The 14,260-nt window shown below is 42.6% G+C and overlaps 1 protein-coding gene across 1 annotated transcript; it reads right to left on the bottom strand.

The window, feature by feature from the left end:
* Positions 1-1,412: 1,412 nt before the first annotated feature.
* Positions 1,413-14,258, bottom strand: LOC109379099 (laminin subunit gamma-1-like; the record flags this gene model as incomplete). The annotated part of the gene is made up of 2 exons (XM_019635443.1): positions 1,413-1,549; positions 13,880-14,258. Coding segments are annotated over 2 exons (516 nt in total), but the record flags the coding sequence as incomplete, so codon positions are not given.
* Positions 14,259-14,260: the final 2 nt, after the last annotated feature.

The raw sequence follows: 14,260 nt of genomic DNA, 5'->3' as shown, positions 1-14,260 counted from the left end.
TATGAAACAAGTTCCAAACAAACCATCCCATTTGGAAGCCGCAGAATGTCTGTATCTCCGAAATTGTCAGATGTTTCCCGGCAGATGTTTGAAGCCTAGAATCATCAATGGCCTTTCCCAGTTCCATCTTTTGTTCCTCTGACAAGGTTACTGCGCTTCCTTAAGACTTCCTGTTTGAATAAGCACACACTTGGGGTGTTCAAACTCCCATGTGTCCATTATTCACCATAAAAGGGACCTGAGGAAGCAACCAGGCAGCCGAACACAAAATGATGTATGAACAAAACCAGCTGCGTGTTAGCAGGATGAACAAAAAGACAGCAGGGATCTAGGCACTGCTGTGAATTTCAAAACCAAGGTCTATTTAGTCAGGCTTGGTTAAAAGGCAGCTGATTCAGAGCATGATGGCCCGTTTCATAATTGAAAATCACTAGAGATGTGAATGAGTCTGTTTTTAGTTACTTCCATAGAATTTCACCCCAACACCACCCTTCCGAACAGTCCCCGTCATGGGAACAGAGCTGACTGCTCTTTCTGTCACAGAAATGGCAATACCTACTCAAAGGGCTTCATGAAAACGCTTAATACCTATTTTATTTTCCTAGCCCAGAAGCAGACCCTCCCTTCCCCAAGGGGCTTCCCTATAAAAAGACAGAAAAACAGTGATACGCACACAAGAACACACGGGAAAAAAGCAGCACGGAAAACAAGCCTACATTCTCCAAACATCTGGAAAATGTGTTAATTTCCAGAATGCGTCCATCTTTTGATATCCTGGATTCACCATCCATGTCTTGTGCCAGGATATAAAAGCTTTCAAGTAGGCATGAGTTTAAAACCGTAATTATTAGAACGGCCACGAAAGTAGCATTAGAATGCCCCCAATTCCACCAGGAGTCCATGCTAACTTCTTTCTCGGCATGTGGCAGAAATGCTGAAAACAGCAGGAAACAAACCAGTTTGAGCCTCTAAAGCAATCCTGATAAAGTAAACAAATTTTATTGCAGCTGTATTACAGATGTTCCCACAAACTTCCATAATCTGGAGTAGAATTCTAAGAATTTGGTCTTTTTTTTTTTTTTCTTAGTGTTAAGTATGTCCCAAAGATTGCATGGGACATCTTTATTGTATTAGTAATCTTTCTGTGGCTGCTATAATAAATTGCCACAAACTGAGTGGCTTAAAACAACTTATTCTCTCATCGTCCTGGAGGCCAGAGGTCCAAAATCAGTATCGCTGGGCCGAAATCAAGGCGTTGGCAGGGCCACCCTCCCTCTGGAAGCTCTAGGAGAAAAGCCTTCGCTTGCCTCTTCCAGCTTCCGGTGGCTGTCAGCGTCCACCTCGCCTCAGTCTGCCTCCAGAATCACCGCGGCGTCTCTTCCATGTTTTTAATCTCTCTCTGCCTGGCTCTTCTAAGGACACATGTGATGGCATTTCGGACCTGATAGTTGACAGAGGGCAAGGGCAGAAGAGGCAAGTACAAGATAAAGTGTCTGGTGGCAGCGGCAGAAGGTGGGCGGTGGCGGCGGTGCTGCTGCTGGTGCCGGAGCTGGTGGGTGATGGAGACTCAAGAATTTAGTCTTTAGTAGGCTTCCTATCCCACGAACTTATCTAAAATACTCACCATAAATCCAAAACTGTGTATAGGGCTGCTCTAAAAGTTAATCCTAGACACTCAACCCCACAGAACGTGACCCTTCTTCCACAAAGGGGCCCATCACATGGCCAAAGCCATTAAAGTACACAATTGTTCTTTTGGTCTCTACCTGCCTCCCTCCATCATCTTCACCCTTAGCCCCTTGTTTCTTCCCGCCTCCAAAAAGAATACACAATTGTAATGAAGATTTCAGGATGCTCATCTCTACCAGATCATGACCTGGCATTAAAATAATCATCTAAAAATGCAGTGACACCAAACCACAGGAGTCACCTCCTGTCAGAAGGAGGTCTGTGGTGGGCAGAAGCGACTGAGAGTGCTCCAGCAGGCCGCACGTGGCTCATGGGTACAGGAGAACTGCTAACCCAAGGCAGCTACACCCGACTTCTTTGGTAAAAGAGTAAATACATTAAAGCAGGACCCACCCCCCCCCAAATAAAACTTTTTATAGCTTGCAATTTTCTGTTTCTTTCCAACTTCAAAGTTAGATGCCAATATTCCAGAAAACCAAGGTCTAAGTGGTATAAGGGATGCGGGTCAGAAAACAAACAAAATCCAAAGCTAGATCTTATCATTTTACATTGCCAAGTTACTATCACGTAGTCCTCAGTAGTTCTGATGGTAAGATGATCTCAGGTTTTGAGAATATGGCCATTCCTGTCTCTAAGTCAGGATATGTGCTGCCACAGCAGGAAAACATCACTTCCCAGGCCCTGGCAGTGAACAGAATGCTCAAAAAAGAAGCTGTTCAACTCATCTCATCAAGCTGTCACTTCCCCCTTTTCAAAAACTGTGAAGCTTCTCTCCTGGAAACACCGGTGACTCTTGAACAACGCAGGGACTGGGGACGCCAATCCCCGCACAGTTGAAAATCTGCATATAACTTTTGACTACCCAAAAACTATAGTCGTCCCTCAGTATCCATGAGTGGTGGGTTCCAGGGCCCTTCACAGATACCAAAATACATGTATGCTCAGGTCCCTCATACAAAATAGCGTAGAACAATACATACACTTGGCCTCAGCATCTGAGGATTCCTATCCACAGATTCCCAACCATGGATCGAAAATACTATCGTTGATCTGAGGTTGGCTGAATCAGGGGAGGTCAAACTGCAGATATAAAGGGTCAAGTGTACATTTATTGGAAAAAATCTGCATATAAGTGGACCGACACATTTCAAACCCATGTTGTTCAAGGGTCCACTTATCCACTTAACTAGAATCTTCCATTCTTTTTGAAAAAGTTGGTGGGAAAGCCCTGAGAAAATGCTTATGCTTCTATATTTTACCAACTGGCAGGGGGTGAGGGTGGAGGAATTTTAAGCCCAACACTCAGCCTTCAAATGTAGCAGTGGATACCATCCCACCCAACCTCCCCATAGGAGAGGAAATTGAGCATGTGCATCTAAAAATCATGTCACTAGGATGTGACAATGTAACTAATCACTTGTAATCACAGAAATACAACATGTACTAAGCAGGTCTGTAAAGAAAGCAGAGAAAGCAGGGCTGTGATTCAGTCTTACTTCAAATGTAATGTCAACCTGTACCTGTAAAGAAAAACCCACCCTAACCACTAAGTTCTACAAGTGGAGACAGGCTGTATGTAGTGGGGGAGCAGAACAAAATACAAAATCTAAGTGGAAATTATGAAACCCCTTCTTCAGAGATAAAGAAAAAAAAATATTTTTTAAGGTATCTAAAGTCCTGATTGAACCTTTGTTCAGCGAAACTCTGGGGAAACTATGGAGATACAGACTAAATAACAGATAGATACATAAAAAGATAGATTCAATAGATATTTACAAATTAACATATACAGAAATCAAGGCGAAGGGAGTCACTTCTGACAGCAGTGACAAAGAAATCGCCTAGGACCACAGTGGTTATCAGTCAATCAATCAGTCAATCAAAGGTGGTTAGACCTATTCAGTTAGCAACTTGAACAACAAAAAAAGCCTCCACCTAAGAGTTAGAATTTACTTGAAGCAGAGGGAAACGAAATAGAACCTGGAGATGGGCCTGGCAGCCTTATCTCCAAGGATGTCAGATAAAGTAAGCAATTGAACTAAATTTGGCAATTCTCAACAACCAGAAAGGAGTCGTGGATAAGGTAGAAAGGAGATAAGGGGGCATTCCCCTGACCACCCTTCAAGAAACAGGGTATATGGTAAACTTTTCCCGTCAGGAGACACTGACAAAGCCCAGGATCTCATTCTGAAATTCAATAAATTCCTTAGAACTGCCTAGAGACATTACCGGCTAAATATTGTAAGACTAGTCTAAGTATCCAAAACCTAAAATTCTGCCATTGCCAACAATCCTGTGTTCTTCACACATAAGTGCAAAGCCCTTTTTAAAGGAAGCAACCCTAATCGAGAGCTCCTCAAGCAGAGGTCTGTCAGAGAATCCAGGTTCAGTCTTTGGTTTCATAGACGTTCATTTCACTCCCGTTGAAGGTCCTTGAAGAGCTCACTCTCGCTTTCCAGGTCTGTCCTAACATGGTGAAGTAGCAAGGGCAGGCTCTATCCACAACAGGTCTGGATTCCAACCTACACTCAGCCTGTTGCACCTTGGAGAAGTCCCTAGTCACCCAATATTATTTTTCCAGAGGGGACAACAATAGTTCTCAAGGTGGTTTTAAGGATTCCAAGAGGTAACCAGGAGGCCCGCAATGAAAGGTAATGACTTTCTTTTGTCACCTAGTTTTCAAGATCCTCATCTCCCCAGAACATAGCTTGTGTCCACTACTGCATGAAAAGCAAACGATGCCTTCCCTATTACTGGTTACTTCTAGATCTTCATTCAAACCACTCGCCCTCCCTGCAAAGTCCTCCATTCATTCCCACTTGGGTCTTTTCTTCAAGACCCGAGAAGCGTTTCCTGGCTAACTTCAATCCACACTCTTCAAAGTGCTTTGGAGATATCCCCTCTGCACTTCAACAAGTTGCAGCTGAAATACTGTTACTGTGCTGAGATGGCCACACTGATTTCCTGTACGTGAATGTGTTTGTCTCATCTCCTCAAACGCATTATAAATGACTTGAGGGTAAAGAATTTTGAAGTCTTTTGTTACCCAGGTATCATCTACATTACCATGGCCATAAATGAAGAATTTTCTCACGATCTGCCTTATTTCCATAAAACCTTTATCCATTAACAAGAATCACAATCCAAGCCACTCATCTCATTTTGAGTGGTCAGGTCCTTCCACTTAGTTGGAAATACTTCACAAAATTCCATAAACGTCTCTAAGAAAGCCACACAATTCAAGCTTCAGGTTTATTATTTCTAAAAGGCTCAAGGAGAGGAAACCAGTACATAAAACATGTCAAAAGAAAGAAGGTGAGGTCTTCACGTTACACGTCACAAGTAACTGTGGAATGTTTAGTTTTCACCACAAACATTAAGTCACAAGTTATATAAAAACTAGACATTGTAACCAAAGCACATGTGATAAAGAGACACTCAGAGAATTCTCGGCCTGCAACAAAACCCACAAACTTTACCATCTTATTACTTCAAACCACAAAGCATCAACCCAAACCATTATCTTAGAGGTAAGTGAGAAGCACAGAGCACTACTCGTCTCACACACACGCCTCCACTTCCTGCGACTTGGCGTGAAGCGCAGCTGAACGCTCTTCTAAAAGCACTCAGAAGGTACTTCGATTCAAACCAGCCAATACCTCAACTAAAGTCAGCTGGTTCACTTATCTGTCCATTCAGCAAATATTTGTTAACACCTATTAATGCCAGCGACTGCTGGCAGGGAATGGAAAGATTGTGAGAAATATATCTTTGATGATTAACCCTCAGATTCTGTGCTCTCCTGTTTTAAGCCAAAACCACACCAAAAAAAAAGAAAAGAAAAAAAAAGAATCCAACTATATATTATTTTGTATTATAATTGGTCAAAATGTTTCTTAATTCTTTTTTTTTTTATTTGAGGAATAATTTATATACAATGAAGTGCACAAATATTAAACGTACAGCTCTGAATTTGTTTACATCTATACATCTGTGTAACCTCTACCTAAGTCAAGATATACAACATAAGGTCAGAACTATACAGGAGAAAAAAAAGACTGGTCATTAACTGCCTCTCTGAAAACACGGACAGGTGCCTCTGTAGTCACGGCCATGGGCAATCATTCTTGGTTAGGAGAAACCTTCACTTACACTGAGATTTATCATCACGAAACAAAATTCATTGAGTCCCCAACTCTATACAAGACCCTCTGTGTTTTTAATTTTAAGAAATTAAAAAAAGAAATGTGAATGAGGCTGATTCTGAATGAATATTTCCAAGAGCTTTCAAAACAAAAAGATAACAAAGAATAAAAAAAAATCCAAAGATTAGGAAAAAAAATATCCAAACAAGATGATATAACAAAAATCCAGTGTTGCCTTCACTAGAACAGGAAGCATCCACACAGTGAGAAAACAAAGAATAAAAGAAGGGAGCTGAGGGAATATAACTCCTAAAGTTTTAAAAGAAATCATGTAAATCCCCTAATTCATCCCCCAGCCTTGCCACAAGGTTCTCCTCCCACAAGAGATCTGAGAGCGCCATTGTCTAAGAAAGAGATAAGTCTGCTTTATTTTATTTCATGAATATGGAGCTGCCCAGGGCACCAGGCTGACTGGGCCTAGTTATTTCAGGATGGCTCCCGGGAAGAGCCCATGGAAAGAAAAGCAGACATACTTAATTAGTGTCCCCACAGTCTGGCACAATACTCCAAAACCTCAGGGACAGTTCTATAAATGAGTTTTCTGGGAACCCCTTTTTAGCAAGCTGTCAATTTTGGGTCCAAATGAGCAAACATCTAACTTGATCATTTTACAAGAAAGGGGCAGCTTGCAAATCCCAGCAGGTCCCACTACACAAATCTTCAGGCAAGTGACGTAGGCAAGGGACCAGGACCAAGCACACAGCCATCTTGAAATTTTACCCTTTGAAACTGACGATTCAAGATAAGGAGCCAATTCATCCCTTATTTTTTTATTTATTTACTTTTTTAAATCGTCTCAGGAATTTTGGGCAGTAAAAACAAACAGCTCTGCTCTAAACTTTGACACTTTTCCCTAAAACCCAAACAGAACAGCAATAGAGCTGTCAGTTAAGGACAGCTGGAAACAAGGAACAAGTGAAGAAGCATCTGTTGGTTCCGCTGCCTGTTAATTCCAAACAAGTGGTGGTTGTTCATCTGCCTGACGGCTTTAATGGGGATACAGCGGGCTACACTGTACTCCACGTTTCTAGTTCTCCGCGATGCGGAAGAGAAAGAGAAGGCATACCCCAGTCTGTCTGTCTTCTAAGTGTACCCTGAATGAATTAGGCTAAAAACGATGCCATACACAATACACAAATAATGTATTTCATTGCAACCTTTCCCCTCTACTGATGAATAATCCACTCTAATAGTCTATTTCAATAATATACATGGGACTATCTATTTTAAATGTGTTTATGTCCATTTCTAAAGAAAAACCACAATATTAACATTAAAATTCCAGAAATACATATTCCCATGTGAGATGCAAATCTGAGCATCTTTCTCATAAAATTTATCCAGCTGACTTCGAATCGCATAATTATTACCCAAATAAGGACAGTTGTAGATCTTTCAATTCCATATCAGTTCCACAGCTTAGTACTTTAAAAAAAAAAAAAGCTACGAAAATAAAACAATTGTATGCCCCATTTAATATTAGCTATGACAGTGGCATACATCTCAAGAAAATGGAGAGATGGCACTGATAAAAATAAACACAAGTTCAAAAGTACTGCTGAGAAGAACTTAAGTTAATGTGCAATGTTGTGGGACTTCTTATAATTCAGGTATTCATTGGTTCCCTCATTCTGCACATATTTATTGAACACTAGGCCGGACACATTCAGAAGCTCTGGAAGAACAAAGCCTCCAGCCCCGTCCAAATGGGAAGCTGAGCAAAAGCTCTGTGTCTGTGTTATCTTTCACTTAGATTGGTCTAGAGCAGAGGTCCTCACACGTGTGCTGCAGAAGGCCAGAGAGTAAATATTTTAGGCTTTGTGGGCCAGGACACACAGTCTCTGTTGTCATTATTCAACTCTGTTTTTGTAGCGCAAAAGCAGCCATAGACAATACATTACTACATGATCTTGTGTTCCAAAAGAACGTTACGGATACTAAAAATATGTAGATTTCATGTAATTTTCACATCATAAAATAGTCTCGTCTTTTGATTTTTAACCAATTATAAATGTGCAAACCATTCTTAGCTCATGGCTCACACCAATAAGGGTGGCAGCCCCGGGCTGGATTGGGCCAGTGGGCTCTGGCTTGCCTACTCATCATTTATAGAGACCTAGGCCATGAGGTTGGGGCAATGTCCTGTGAATCACTATACATCAGGAATTTGCTTGGTGCTGAGGTATATCAAGTAATTAATTACTGTTAGTTATACTGCACTGAACTGAAAAGGTGACTTAATTCCTCACCCTGCCTTCAAAGACCTCATGGCCTAGAAGTGGAGATAGACAAGCAAAGAACCAGACGATGCCATGTTATAAGTGCGGTGGCCAATCCATACAGGGCGGTGCGAGTGGAACACCTCATCCAGGCCAGGCAGTAAGACTTCTGGAAAGGGGAGAGAGAGGAACTGGGGAAGGATTCCTGAAGGTAGTGACGCCGGGACGAGTATTTCAAACCAAAGAAGCAGCCCTTTGGAAAGCATGTAAGATGACAAAAGTTAAGCCTGGAGATTAAAAAGGTCTAGATCCTAGAGTAACACCATGCCAAGGAGTCTGGACTTTATCCTAAAGGCTTGAGGAACCACTGCAGAACTTTTAGCTGGGAGATGGTATCATCAGGTTTGCAGCTCAGAGCTGTCACTTGGTCTAAAGGTTGGCTGCCCGACTACAGGCGGCAAAACTGGAGGCAGAAAGACCACCAGTTAATTAGGAAGCTGTTGCGGTAATCGGGATCAGTTCAGTGGGGAGCTACAGCAAGGCAGAGATAAAGGCAAGGATTCAAGAGATGTAGTGTCTGGACATAGGAGGCAGGAGTGGGGTCTTGGGCAGATGGAAGGAAGGATGGGTGGGAAAGAAGGGGTGACGTTCCAGCTGCCCACAACTGACCCGCCTCACCGCAGCGGAGCCTATCTGCTCAGCAAAGAGTAATCTTGACGGATCACAGCCTATCGAGCATGGTTATCTTTCATGAGAGACTTGGCAAAAGATGGATCAAAGAGCCTCATGAACACTGATGCGGTTCATTACGATACTGCTTTGAGTTGAGTAAGACGATGATGAGGGATGAACTCAGTGGTGGACATGGCCTCTGGACATCCCAAACTGACCCCGTCCAACACGTCTTCAGTTCTGGAGAAAGAGCTGGCCTGCAGATAACAAATTCAGAATTTATCGATTTGCACACAGCAAATGATGCCTTGAGATTAAGAAGAGTTCATTCAGGGAGAATGAGAGGCATGAGGAAAAGACTTCCAAAAAACATTAAGTGAAAAGGAATAGAGGAACTCGGGGGAACACCAAGGGAGTCCGGTATCTCTGCATCAGTGTGTACGTGAACTTGCACTTTAAAGTTGCCCTGAAATAAAGCAGTCATTCTTTTGAGAGATTTGTTAAGAGAAGCTGAGAGGTACAGGGGCTAGTGCTTTAGACCAAGGAGTCAAAACCTACCTCCATGGTGACTTTTGGCAAATCACACCTTAGCATCCTCATATTTGCCCGCACCAAGCTGTGGAAAATCTCACCAGGGACACACTGGGGACTTTATAAACTATGAAATATCACAGAGGTACTCCTGATTTATTATTGTACTGGCATTACAACTGAGTATGAAAATCCCGTCTATTAATAGAGTATAAACTTGTGAAAACGGGACCTTCAGCCTTCTACGCTTTTCTACGAGGTACGGTGCTATGTATTTAAAAAATGTTTGGAGAATATTCGGCAGTAACATGAGAATGTATGCACAATGGGGGAGGGAGGGAGGGAAGGCGTGCTTAGCAAAACACAAATCCAATTTCCTAAAAGGATTCAGAATTAAAATAGACTGTATCCCTGCCACAAATGTGGCCCATGACAAAATTATGGGGGGTGGGGTGGGGGGATTGCCTTATAATTCCAACTTCTCTCCTAAGGTGTCAAGTGTTGTTCTGAATGCTTTAGAAACACAGAGACGGTATAGCAGTGAATTGTAGAACCGGAAAACAGCAACTTTATAAAACTGTGTTCAACAACGGCTGGCCATTAAAGAAGAGCTCCTTCGCGTCTCAAGTTGAAACCTGCAAAAAGGTAAATCAGGCCTTTGTGAAGACAAACGAAAATAGTGTCCCCTCAGGGTGTGCAAATACCACAGTGAAGTCACCTGAGTGAACTATTCCCCGACACAGTCAGAGCCTACCTTGCAAAGGTTTTCTTGGGGGTGGAGGGGGAAATGCATGTTAAATATACACTCAGGACCAAACAGAATAAAATGTAATATCCTTATATATCAATTATTCTGATATAGACACCCGAAAAGGATATTTAGATAGAGCTAAAAAGCATCCTTTGATCACCATTTGTCCCTAAAGCTTATGAAGAGCTTGGAAACTAATGTGATCTTGGTGTAAATTTTAGGAGTTCCATAAACTTTGATTGAGTTGGTTTTATAAGGGCTCCCTTAATCTAATTGTTTTTAGAGAGAGGCAAAGCTACCTTCCTCCCAGATCATGAGCCAGTCTGCCAAGTTTCCATCCACAAGGACCATCAAGTTCATCAAAATGGCTGTTTCATAAAAAGCAAATTCTCAGCTACAATCGATCAACTACCCCAGCGATACTGAGAAAACCTATGATGACTTATTATGAAACACAGAAGCCACACTTAAACAGAAAACTTAATCCATACAGAAGTTGAAGGCAAAATGAGAAACGATTCTCTGTAGAAGAAAGGTGCCTGGCTGAGATGTCTCTCCACAACAGGCAGAAAAGGCAGTTCTGGTTCCCACAGCAACTTTAACTCACGTTATCTGAGGACACACGGCACTCTGCATCCTGGATTACCGTATATGCTGCTGAAGACATGGATCCTATCAGAATCAACACTGATTTTCCTGGCTTTTGCACACGTGATCATAATTGTACAGTGATCTAATTTGTACTTGCCATCTGTTAAAATGTGCCTCCCCCAAAAGGTACCAGTTAAAATGATCATGTAATCTTATGTATACATGTGTGTGCACGAAAAGTTTCCAGAAGGCTGCCTAAGAAATTGTGCAGGGTGGTCTCCAGGGCCACTTAGCAACAAGACTCACTAGTCATGATACTTACTGTTTTACTTTATCATGCCATGTTTTATTTTTACCATAAAAAAAAAACAACAAAAAAAACAAGACTGACTTATGGTCTGTGCCAAGACACATATGTGACTACTTCAGGACAATCTGACTCTGCTTATTTTAAAGCTGACTGTGTTTAAAGTTCACCATGAAAAGGCAGCCTAGAAAAGTGGTGGCGAGACCTTGTGCTTTCACACGGCGCACTTCCCGTTTCACAGGCTCTGGAAGGGCGAAGCACAGTACGCATCACTTGTTTAAGGGTATGTGAAATCTGAACTGGATGGGAGATTTAATAGATGCACAAACAGTCATGGCACTTGAATTCATGGGAGATAATTAGTTAGCTAGAGTCCATGGAGTAACTGGGCTTAGGGAGGAAAAAGGCTGAACATCATAAAGCCTTGCCTAGTTGCCATAAATAATAGATCATAGCATGCATGGATACATGTATCTTTATCATTTACAAAGAGCAAGGGGGGGAGAGAGGGAGGGAGGGAGGGAGGGAGGGAGAGAGAGAGAGAGAGAGAGAGCAAAGAGAGAGAGAAATATTAAGACATCAACCCTACTACACAAAAATCCAAATCTCCCTTCCCTTCCCCACTTCCTCACCACACACAATTTCCTCAGGGACATCATTTCTAGTCCAAGAATAAGTACAATAAGTTCTAGTCAAGTTTTTAGAAACTATCTATCTGAAAAGTTTAAATGTTTTTACAGTTAATCAAAATACTCACATGAAAACTATTTTAAATAACTTTTTTTTTACCTTAAGAATTTTAAATCCACAGTTTATGAACTTCGTTTACCAAGAATATTATCAAAAATGGAAGAAGTTTTCAGCAAAAACAAGTCCAGACATATAATATTTTTAGAGGAAAAAGTCATGTTAGAGTCTTAAGCAGGTGAACTCTAAAATCTCTTTTGACCTTTTAATCAGCAGGATCCTGAGTTAATGTATCTACCTCCCAGTAGCAGCAACCTACCTTGACTGATACTGTCTTCCCTACCCCATTATCTTTGTAACAGAGAAGCAATCACTGAGTAATCTAACTACCTCTTTAATCACCTGAAATAACCTTTTGCTACATAGTACCCACAGCAGAAAACACAGACGGCCCAGACTGACAGCCCCACCTTTACCAAAATAAGAGATTCTTGTTCAGAAATTTTCAATGGACTCTCAGGCACTCTGAGACATCGAGGCAATGCCTTTGCTTTAAAATGCGTAATATTTGAAAACAGATAAAATAAGATTTCAGGAGCATTCAAAGTTCAGCACTTTCATAAGTCAAAATTGAAACAAAAATAGTTGGATACAAATTTCAAAAGCAATCTTGGCCAAGTGTAAAAATATAACACCTAGGAGAAAATAGCTAAACAGCCTCCCAGCAAAGTCTTAGGAGACTTCCCAAGTGTCTTGTACTCTTTAGAGAGGCACCTGTTACAAAATACTGCTAGTTTTCTGTATGTTTCCAATACCTCTGAAAAACTGAACTCAGTACAGTTTACTCCTTCCATCTCTGAAAAACAGGCGCCTCAGACTTTCTTTTTATGAACTTAGTTCCAAAAAGTTTCATCTTCCTAATGACTTGTCTACAAATACAATGGTGTTTACTACAAAGGTGCTAAATACTGCTTTTCTAAAACTTACTCCACACAGAGTAATTTAACCCCACTTTTCAAAGAACTTTTTGGAAGTCATATTCTTTCTCTGGCCTCTTGACACTTACATACAAGTTCAATATACCAAAGAGCAGTGGAAAGAAATAATACAAAACTGTGACCAAAAGAACCATTTGCCTACAAAACATTCCTTTCAAAGGCCCCCAAATAATGTCATTCGCCTTTATAGAATTATCTTGCTTTGACAAAAGAATGGCTTGGTATTCCCTTCTCTCTGGAAGTTCATTACTACCAGCTACCAGTAAAATCAAGCCTCTCAATGCAATGGGGATTCAAGCTCTACAAATCACATGTCGGTTTCTCACAAGCTTGTTACTTTGTTCAACACAATAATGTTTGTTTATATATTTCAGTGATGAAAAACAACTTACCTAGATCAATCATGATGTTTGATAGTTTAGGATAAACACATCCATCCTCATCCACTCCCCAGCAATGACGTTTGCTATACTTCCCTTTCCTTGATTTCAAAAAGGTCATTCATATATGTTTCTACACTAGCTTTGAATCCAAGCAAAAGGAAGACAGTAAGGAGAGCCTTTTCACCCAGGGACAAACCTGGGCCTGGGCAATTACAGTGAGTGCAGGCACTTCCTTTTGTCTTCTCTACACCAGGATTAGCAGTAAAACAGTTTTGTGGCCCTCAGGCTGAACTCTAAAGAACACTCACTTTAAAAGTGAATTTCTATTTTAATGACACATAAAGGCATTACCTGGAGTAAAGGCATTTGCTCCCCTCAATTTCCCTAATCTTAGACCTTTCCTCTCGAGTTTATTCAACAGAGCAAACAGCAACCACCCTCAACCAAGGTAACAGTGCATAAGGTGGACGGACCTCCCCGTCTCTGATCCAAGAATGCGTTGTGATGGCCCCGCTAGGAGAGAGAAAAGCGCGGACGAGGGTTTCTGATTAAGGCGTCAGAAAAGAGGGGTTAAAAAGAGTCGAGATGGCGAATCATCAAGGGAGAGAGAATTCGGTTACGTTAGAGCAGAAAAAGCAAACAGAGAGATGCTGGCGCGAAGCATCTTGGCCCTCACGGGACGTGAAGTTTACACGTTGGAAAAGGGGGTTTGTGTGTGGCCCACGCTGGGGAGCAGAGAGCCAGCAGGCGGATGTCTGAGCCCCGCCGGCCGGGCCAGGGGTGAGGATGGCCGGGACGCCGGGCTGCAGGCGAGCAGCAGTAGGGGACGGGGCTGTCACCGCTTACCCAGGTGCAGCGTGAGGTTGATGGCGTTGGGGTACTGCACCCCGGCCAGCATGGTCTGGCTCTGCCACCAGGTGGTGTCGGCCTGGTTGTTGTAGTCGGTCAGGAAGGCGGCCCCGTGCTGCAGGTGGGGCTGCCCGGCGTCGCACAGGTGACAGGACTTGGTGACTCCGGTCACCCCGGTCTGCACACAGTACTCCTCGGGCGGAGTGCCGCACGTGTTGGTGGCCACCACGGTCACGTTGAAGGCGGCGTTGACGAACTCGGGCATGCAGCGCTGCGCTCGCCCGCCCTCGTCCGCGCACTCGTCCATGGCCGCCCGGACGCAGCCGGCCGCCGCGGCCAGCACCGCCAGCGCCGGCCAGAGCCGCCCCCGGGCCCGCG

Source organism: Hipposideros armiger, unplaced genomic scaffold, assembly GCF_001890085.2.
Source record: "Hipposideros armiger isolate ML-2016 unplaced genomic scaffold, ASM189008v1 scaffold_22, whole genome shotgun sequence".
NCBI lineage: Eukaryota > Metazoa > Chordata > Mammalia > Chiroptera > Hipposideridae > Hipposideros > Hipposideros armiger.
This window is presented reverse-complemented; position numbering and strand designations above follow the sequence as displayed.